This window comes from Carassius auratus, unplaced genomic scaffold, assembly GCF_003368295.1.
Source record: "Carassius auratus strain Wakin unplaced genomic scaffold, ASM336829v1 scaf_tig00009081, whole genome shotgun sequence".
Lineage (NCBI taxonomy): Eukaryota > Metazoa > Chordata > Actinopteri > Cypriniformes > Cyprinidae > Carassius > Carassius auratus.
The window spans coordinates 1-10,000 of NW_020524002.1; the positions used below are offsets into that span (position 1 = coordinate 1).

A 10,000-nucleotide genomic window follows, 5' to 3' on the forward strand; every position below is an offset into this window, starting at 1 on the left:
ACAGTTATTCTACTCATTTTATTTATTATTATTAATGTAGTCTTTTCTGTAACACAGTTCGTTTTTTCATACACATAAAGTCAAACACACTATATATATTATATATATATATATATATACATATATATATATATATATATATATATATATATATATATATATATATATTATATATATATAATATATATAATACTGAAACTGAGTCCTTAGCCATCTTCAAGAATCGGCTTAAAACACATCTCTTCCATCTTTATTTGACCCTCTAACTTTAACACACTCACTATTCTAATTCTATTCTTTAAAAAATCTAACTACCTTTCTAATCTTTTTGTATTCTATTTTCTTTTCATTTATTATGCAATTGTATATGTATGTGTGTTTGTATGTGTAAAGACCTCTAACTAGCTTGCTCTATTCTTTTATTTTTTTTATTCTATCTGTTTTCTTTTTATTTAATATATTAGTTAAAATCCCATGCTATGTGTACTGTGTTAACCTAACTGAGACTTGTTATAGGCACTTATATATCATTGCTCTTTTTGTTGTTTTTGATTGGCTTCCACTGTCTTCATCTGTAAGTCGCTTTGGATAAAAGCGTCTGCTAAATGAATAAATGTAATGTAAATGTAAATATATATATAGCCTACTATCTACTATGAAATGGCTGTCTGATCTATTCTCTAACACTGCTGTATTCAATTTAAAGTTTTCAGGTTGTATGACAAGGCTAACGGCTAAGGCACTTAGCAACTTTTTTATTACGAGAGCTCTGAAAGGTCACCCTGATGACTGTCCATGAGAATGTATTATTTTCTATTCTCCTGGGGGAAAAGAACCATAAAGCTCATCCACGAATATTCTGGCAGGTTGTTACAGAGCGTCAATGAGGCTCAAAATGTCTGAGTGAGTTTTATGGAAAGCAGAAGGTTAGAACTAGTGACCTTGTCTTCGCTGATTAAACTGTGCCGCCACATGGCGGATATCTTGTGATCTGCCAGAACTTTTCAGAGTATTGTAATTATCATTAAACACAGCATGTTAAAGATGCCTCGGGAATTACTGCCAGTCTTTGACGTTAGCATTTGACCTTTGCATTAGCACTTTGACCTTTCCATTAGGACTGTATGATGATGGACACTAAAAGGTGTAATAACTAAAACTGTATCTTTGGGCCTCTTTTGCACAGAGGTTACAATCATAATAGGTCTGAACTTTACTTTTATTCATACTCGACTGGGTAAAGAACCTGCAAATGTCATAAATACAGAGTTTGTAAATGAGTAGGTGAGCTCACGCATGTTCAGATCGATGATTGCTCATTCTGTACACTAAATGATCACTGAAATGATGCTAACTTTGAATCCTGATTGATCCATATTCCATTTGCCCTCTGACTGAAAGCCATCATAAAATATTTTTTTCCCTGTAGCAAAGAATCGATCTTCATACTCCGCAAAATATGAGAATATAATCATGGACTGACATGCTCCCTTTTGTAAATTAATTTTTAGGTTACAATTGCAAATTCTTGGTGTTTCAATGCTTTCATGTCTGTTGGTAAGAATTCAATCCATGCATTAAAACTTTTTTAATGGTTTGAGAAAGTCTCAGAGGATCTGCCGCTCTTGAGAATGGCACATGCTAATGAAGGTGTCATAATTAATGGTGCTCTCTTGATTTGTTTGTTCCGGCAGCGCTGAGAGATAACCGGATTGAGCTGGTCCGAGCCACGTCGCAGGAGTTGACCATCAGCATCAGTGAGGTCACGCTGGCAGACGAGGGGATGTACACCTGCTCCCTGTTCACCATGCCTGTCAAAACAGCCAAGGCTTTCCTCACCGTCCTGGGTAAGACATCATTGAACACATGGTGTATGTGCCATTACATCCTAAATCAGTCAGCTAAGCATTTCAAGTTATTTAGCCTTGACTTGTTATTTTACAAAATTTAACCAGACAGTATTGTTCACAATTACTGAATTTGTTTTAGTCTATCGATACCTTGATTTTAAAAGGCCATTTTTGCACTTATAGGCCTCGCATTTGTATCTAAAACTTTTTGTTCCAGTGCCTTTAGAATATAAAGTAAGATATGTATTTAAAGCAACAACAAAAAAAAAAAAAAAAAAAAAAATATATATATATATATATATATATATATATGTATATATATATATATATACACACACAAACATAAATCAGTAAGATTTTTAAAGAATTTAATTGTATTCAGCAAGGATGCAAATTGAACAAACATGACAGTAAAATATATATTTATATTTTTAATTTTACAACATTTATATATTTCAAAACATATTTATTTTTATATTTTCTGTGTGTGTGCACATGAATGGGTTAAATGCAGAGCACAAATTTCAGGTATGGGTCACCATACTTGGCCACACATAATTTCACCAATCACTAATAATATAACATTGCTTATATTATGAAATGCTGTCTTGAACATCAAATCATCAATAGTAGAATAATTTTTTGAATTATTATTTGACACTGAAGACTGGAGTAATGATGCTGAAAATTCAGCTTTGCCATCACATCAATAAATTACTTTATATGAAAGTAGAAAATTAGTTCTTTTAATTGTGATAATACTTCATAAATATTACTGTTTTTATTGTATTCTTTGGAAGGCAGATAAACTGAACCATTAACAACTTCTAAAGAAAATGACAAAAATGGGTGTTTCCAGAAAGTAGATAGATAATTAGAATTTTACCTCAGTGGGGGCGTTGTAAATCTAACTTTGGCCTGGATCAGGATTTAATTAAATGGATTCACCCGGTCGCCTTCAACAAAGACGCAGATGATCACAGAACAGTGTTGAGAGTGACACAGACAGAAGTTTAATTAGTTTCTTTCTATCAACTTTTACCACTTTTGTCAATCAAAATTCAAACAGACTTTCTATCAAGTCCCAAAAATACCAGAGTTAATGTCAGCTGTGACAGCCAACAACATTGCTTAATGCCATATTTCTGCATTAATTAGGAGCCCAATAGCTAGTCTCGTTTTAATTAGCCGGCATACACCATTAAAATCATTACAGTTGTACACTCTGTCAACAAGCCTGCATTGTATTAATGTTTTGCTCATTGTGAATACATGAATGGTTACAATTCATTTCCATGTTGTAATTATTATCTAGGACAAATATGCAGTACACAATGTTTATTTGTTCATTAAAAAATTTCTTGATATAGATATTATGCATGTTTTCACATATATAATGGATAATGTACAACACAAGTCCAAGTCATAAGTACAATTTTTTTCTGAATCAACATCCTTGCTGAATCTTGATCTAGTAACATGCCGATCAAGCTCTAAATTGCAGATGCAGCAAGAGAAGCACAGCCAGTGTACCTTACTGGGACTGGACAGCCTTGTTCAATCTGAATCGACTCTTAAACCATTGAAAGTGTGCTGGACTAGACTAAAGGTTGATTAGAACACAGTTCTCCATCATTTGATGTATTACAGCTGCCGCAATTAATTGGAAATGTGCACCAACATTGAAATACAACACACCAAAGTAGTGCGAGTGAATTTGACCATAAGTGGTTTTGAATATTATACTTAATTATACAATATTAAGAAACAGCTCGTCATCCAGTGGAGGTTACTGTCAGGTATTGGTAGGGAGGAACTCAAGTGCAGACAGGATTCAACACAAAAGGGTTTATTAAATACAAAAAGGGAAAACAAAAACCCACGAGGGGGAAAACAAGGGCTAGGGTAAGGACTGAATAACCAAACAAGACAGGGCTGACCAGATAAAAGACACTAAACACTAACTATAAACAAACAAACACTCACGGTATACAGGATACAATCACAGTCACCAGTGTGGAACACATCTGAGAAGCACATAAGTAACACAATGAACCGACGCAAGACAGAGCACACTAGGAGATCTAAATAGGGGGAACAATTAAGACACGACAGGTGACACAGATAGGGCAATCACGACACGACTAGGATAACAAGGGGGGCGGGGCAAGGGAACGAGACAACACAAGCACATGGCCCAAAGACAAGGCCATGCGCTTGTACACAAAACAAGGGTCTGTCATGATCCTGCCTCAAGACTAGGAAAAATCAAGGACACGAGGGCAGGATCATGACAGAACCCCTCCCTTAAGGAGCGGCTTCCAGACGCTCCTCAAGGGAACAAACACGGGACATGACTGACATGACAGACTGGGACACAGACACAAACCAACAAGACATGACTAATAATAACAAAGGCAAACATGAAAACACAATGGCAGGGTTAGGGTGACATAACAAAAAAAACAAACAGGGGAGGGGGCGGGACCACAAAGTTCATGGGGGACAGACCAGGGCGGGGGGTGGGGTAGGAATCTTAGGAGGACAGGACGAAGGCTGACGACGGGGGGTACGGGCAGGTCTGGGTGGTGAGGGGCGGGGAGGGGTCTCAGGACAACTGACAGGGGACATGACAGGAGCAGACAAGGGACGCGGGGCAACACTTACGGGACGCGGGGCAACACCAACAGGACGAGGGGCGACTACATCTACAGGACGAGGGGCGACTACATCTACAGGGCACGGGGAGACAACATCTACAGGGCACGGGGATACAACATCTACGGGACACGGGGGCACATCAACAGGACACGGGGCCACATCAACAGGACACGGGGCCACATCAACAGGACACGGGGCCACATCAACAGGACACGGGGCCACATCAACAGGACACGGGGAGACAACGGCTGGACACTTAGGACTTCTGGGGACAGGGTCAGGGGACAAGACAGGACTGACGGGGATTTCTAAAATTTGGACAAGACGGGACAAATAATCAGAAAATGCTTTAGCAGCTAGGACAATTGGCATCTCCTTATGAGATGAAACCGACTGTACAAGAGTCTTTGCTGCAGAGTCGGCCGCGGCTCTCTCCTCCGCTCTCACGACTGCCGACTTGCATACAGCTTTCTTTCCCGGCTCGGGCACGCTAGCGCTCACCGCTGCTGACTCGGACACGCTCACTGCTGCTGGCTCGGGCACGCTCACCGCTGCTGGCACGGGCACGCCAGCGCTCACCGCTGCTGGCACGGGCACGCCAGCGCTCACCGCTGCTGGCACGGGCACGCCAGCGCTCACCGCTGCTGGCACGGGCACGCCAGCGCTCACCGCTGCTGGCACGGGCACGCCAGCGCTCACCGCTGCTGGCACGGGCACGCCAGCGCTCACCGCTGCTGGCACGGGCACGCCAGCGCTCACCGCTGCTGGCACGGGCACGCCAGCGCTCACCGCTGCTGGCACGGGCACGCCAGCGCTCACCGCTGCTGGCACGGGAAGAGACAGGGTCACAGGACCGGCAGGCCCCTTCTTCCTCCTCTTCCTCCTCGGGCGCGGTGCAGAGGCTACAGCTGGGTCAGAGGCGGGTTGGGGAGTTTGGTCTCGGGCAGGGCAGCCTCGGACGCCGAAGACTCTGAAGCTGACTCCCATGAAAGCCGTCTCCCTCGCTTGTTGGGGAGACTTAAGGTAGTGGAAGGTGCCTCAGGATCTTGGGAGGGACCTAACTGATCCCCCAGGGTTGCCACGGCCAGGACACGACCCTCCGGGATCGCCGGCAGCTGGGTAGGTGGAGGGGACCTCTGTGGCTCCTCCTGGGAGATGCTCTCCCACAGCCGGGCATAATTCCGAAGGATCCACTCCCCCTCGGCGAGTATGGGAGGGTGACCCCCTTCCTGTCGGTGGGGGACGACATCCAACATTGTCGACGGAACTCCAACAAGTGTTGGAGCTCGGGGGACCTCCTGCCTGCTGAGTTCCTTTTTGGTCGGTTCATTCTGTCAGGTATTGGTAGGGAGGAACTCAAGTGCAGACAGGATTCAACACAAAAGGGTTTATTAAATACAAAAAGGGAAAACAAAAACCCACGAGGGGGAAAACAAGGGCTAGGGTAAGGACTGAATAACCAAACAAGACAGGGCTGACCAGATAAAGACACTAAACACTAACTATAAACAAACAAACACTCACGGTATACAGGATACAATCACAGTCACCAGTGTGGAACACATCTGAGAAGCACATAAGTAACACAATGAACCGACGCAAGACAGAGCACACTAGGAGATCTAAATAGGGGGAACAATTAAGACACGACAGGTGACACAGATAGGGCAATCACGACACGACTAGGATAACAAGGGGGGCGGGGCAAGGGAACGAGACAACACAAGCACATGGCCCAAAGACAAGGCCATGCGCTTGTACACAAAACAAGGGTCTGTCATGATCCTGCCTCAAGACTAGGAAAAATCAAGGACACGAGGGCAGGATCATGACAGGTTACAGGCCGAGCTGCAGTAGAATGTCTGATGTATTTACTTTTTAAAGCATGGTACATTGTGGTGGTTTTTGCTTTGATTTACTTCTTAGGAATGTGATTAAGGCGTCTTAGTCAGGGGAGCAATAAGGCCTGTGAACTGAATGCCAAATGTCTGATCTCATCTTCAATCAAAGCAAACCCAATATCTAATTTTCCTGACTAATGTTTCCTATTGATTGTTCTTTGTCTCAGCCCGCTACCTCAGAGAGGAAGCTCCTGACATAGTAATGCATTTGTGGACCACAGAATTCCCTGTGTAAATGAAATATTTCATAAGGTTGAAATGCTGATTGCTTCTGAATGTGGAAACATTTGCTTTGAGTCAAGTCATATGAATCTTTTGTTGTATTAACTTGTGCATTCATGTGTACATAAACCATCAATTAAATACTGGAGAGAATGCAACACCAAGTGCTGTGAAAGAGCCTTATAACAGATTGACAGCTCAGTTCAAAAATGGATTTGTGTGGATTGTGGGCCAATTCAGACTAATTTTTAATTATTATACTTTATTTTGAACTCACTAAAGTAAGCTTTTTTTTCCTTTCTCTCAATTTTTGTCCTCAATATGTAGGTGTGCCTAAGAAACCAGAGATCAATGGACTCACCAAGCCTGTGTTGGAGGGAGATCAAATCACACTGACCTGTGTGACCTCTGGTAGCAAACCCGCGGCTGATGTCCGATGGTTCAAGAATGAGAAGGAGATCAAAGGTGAGGAAAGTTGATGGAAAACGAACTCACAATAATAATTAGAAGACAAATCACAAAAAAAGTTGAAAGCATGGGAAGAATTCTCCTAGTAGAAATTTGCTCTGCCATGCATACAATGTGGATGGCATTGAGTGCCTTTGTTGTCCGTTTGCTGCATTTCTAAAAATACAGCGGTTCTAATTAGCAATGAGGTGACATTTACCTCACTGACGGATTATTGTGTCTCCGGTGGATGGAACCTTGTGGACATACCTTTACAGTGAAACCCCAGAGGATGAAGCAATGCTCAATGCTTTTTATGTCTTTGCAATGACTTTGTTTTGGAGGGAATAGCTTGTTTATTTGTGCATCGCTGCATTTACAGCTATAAACTGTATTTAACTGTCACGGTATTCAGCTGGTGTGGCTTAGATGGACACCAGAGGTCCCTGGGCCCTATTTTAATGATCTAAACGTACAGTGTAAAACGCACCGCGCAGGTGCACTCAGGGCGTGTCCAAATCCACTTTTGTTATTTTAACAACGGAAAAACATGCCCAGCCGCATGGTCTAAACGGGTTGTCTCTATTCTCTTAATGAGTAATGGGTGTTTTTTGGGTGTAACGTGCAATATACCAATTAGAGTCTCATCTTCCATCCCCTTTAAAGAGCCAGTTGGGCTCGTGCCACGACGAATTTGTTATTTACATGGCGTAATTTGGCAAGCGCAAAGATAAAACGCGTCTCCGAGATGAAGCGGAGCAGCTCGTGTGCGAGCAAATAGATAGCCTAATTCTGATACATGCGATGACTATCCATTATGACTTGTAGGCATATATATATATATATATATATATATATATATATATATATATATATATATATATATATATATATATATTTAATTATCCTACAAAAAATTATTGTGCATTGCAATCCTTTAATATATTTGGCATGTTTGTGTGCCGCTGTTCGTCCCTGTGTTTAATAAGCAGCATGTACGCCTATACTAACACGCTCTTTAAATAACTAAGAAAAAACATTGCACCAGACTTTAAACCAGGTTTGAGTTGGTGTATGGCGCAGTTTATTTTCAGCTCCTTAAAATAGCATTGCACCAGCAATCTGCCTGAACACACCGCTTTTTTAGACCAGCACGCCCATGGGTGTATTTGCTAATTAAATGACGTGGCGCTGGACGAGAAAATGTGTACAGAACCGGACTGAAACTAGCAAACACACTTGCGCTGCGCCTTGCGTTGCATTGCACCGGGTGTATTTTGTTTGAGCACATGACTTGTTGTGTTTGTTAATGCCATGTGCTCTCCTGTCTATAGTCTGTCCCCACTTATCTTGTTACCTAATTATTGTTTCGGTTGCTCCACCTGTGTCTCCCTTGTTTCCCTATTTATTCTCCTTGTGTCTGCAGTCCTGTGCTGGTTTGTTGTTTAATGTTATTTGTCATGCGTGAGATATGTGATTTTTACACGTGTGCTTCCTGTGTGGCATTGCTCTTCCTGTTCCTGCCTTGCCCTGCTGTGTTGTGCCTTGTTTTTCACCCTGGGGTAGTTTGTGTTTGCTTTTGTTTTTACTATTAATAAAAGCCCATCGTCCTGCAATTGAGTCCTCGCTTCATCTCTCATTGGAATCATGATATTTAACCATATATTTAATGTACATTAATAATAACTCAGGGCAGGAACAACTCTAAAAGGCGCTCACACAGAATATGTTTTTGTATTATTCTGCCCTGCTTTTCTATGCATTGTTTTCCCCCCTAGTGTATTTCTTTTTCTATTTACTCACCTTATTAAAAATTGTACTGGTTGCACTTTTCTGTGCGATTACAGTAAAATAAATGCAGAGCAGGGCTTTCAAGCTTCAGAAAGGATGTAAAATCCATATAATAATATTCTAGATCATATTATAGATTTGTGTGATGGACAGATTGAAATTTGAGGTAAATATTCGCAGATAATTTTTCCCTCCAGTGAGCTGTTAACTTCTGAGTCCAAATCAAGAGCAATTTTGTGATCGAGATCAACCAATTAATCTGACTCACAGGAATCATGAATCGTTCATGAATCAGAAATCGTTACTTCTCTCAAGAAAAGCCTTGGAATATAGTACACATACTTTATGGTTGTTTTTCAATTATTTTAGAGCTTAAAAGTCCAGGTTCTCATTCACTTGAAAAGTGACCAGAATATTCATTTAAAAAGTCACCTTTTGTGCTTCAAAGAAGAAAATAAAGTCTTGCGGATTTGGAACAAAATGAAGAAATGTTTATTTTTGGGGGCTGAATTATTCCTTTCATCTACAACCATGAAAGAAAGAAAAGCCTGAGCGGGAAAGTTTAGCTTCTTATCCTTGGTTAGTCAAGGGTTCTTATAATTTTGACTTCGAACTGGGATCCTGTTTAGGCTCCTTATCAGATATTACATCTGCGTTCAGTCCCTCTGGTCATTTGATAAACAGACAGAATTTGTGAGCAGGGAGGATTTTCAGAGCTTATGTCATTTCATTAAGGGATTAGTGATGTTTCAGATGAGAACGGCAGAAAAGTAAGCTGCTTTGTTTAAGATTCCTTTAAGAAACTGATATCTCCTTACACGTGACTCAGGCACGCTGTAGTCACAGATAAAAGACAACAATCTTGGTGTTTAGGTTATGTTGAATGTATTGTAGTTAACAATAATTATTTAAGGCAACAAAACAACAGATTTGTATACAAGAAGACATGCATTTAATCTTGATAGATGTGAAATTTTGAAATTCATTAGTGTTGCTTTCTTCACATTACTTGTCAAAATTCTGTTGTTTTCTTTTAATTGACTATGCATGTATTTGATTAATTCAGCTACATTTTTTCTCCAACCGTGAGGTCAGAGATGAATACGATCATTAACATTTTCGCTCCCT

General features: G+C 40.9%; 1 protein-coding gene across 1 annotated transcript in view; it reads left to right on the forward strand.

The window, feature by feature from the left end:
• Positions 1–1,547: 1,547 nt before the first annotated feature.
• The window catches only part of LOC113072451 (cell adhesion molecule 2-like), a 35,445-nt gene continuing 26,992 nt past the window's right edge, over positions 1,548–10,000 (forward strand). The window contains exons 1-3 of the mRNA XM_026245428.1: positions 1,548–1,557; positions 1,695–1,847; positions 6,962–7,099. Coding sequence (XP_026101213.1) covers positions 1,548–1,557; positions 1,695–1,847; positions 6,962–7,099 — 301 coding nt within the window. The remainder of the gene's footprint in view (positions 1,558–1,694; positions 1,848–6,961; positions 7,100–10,000) is intronic.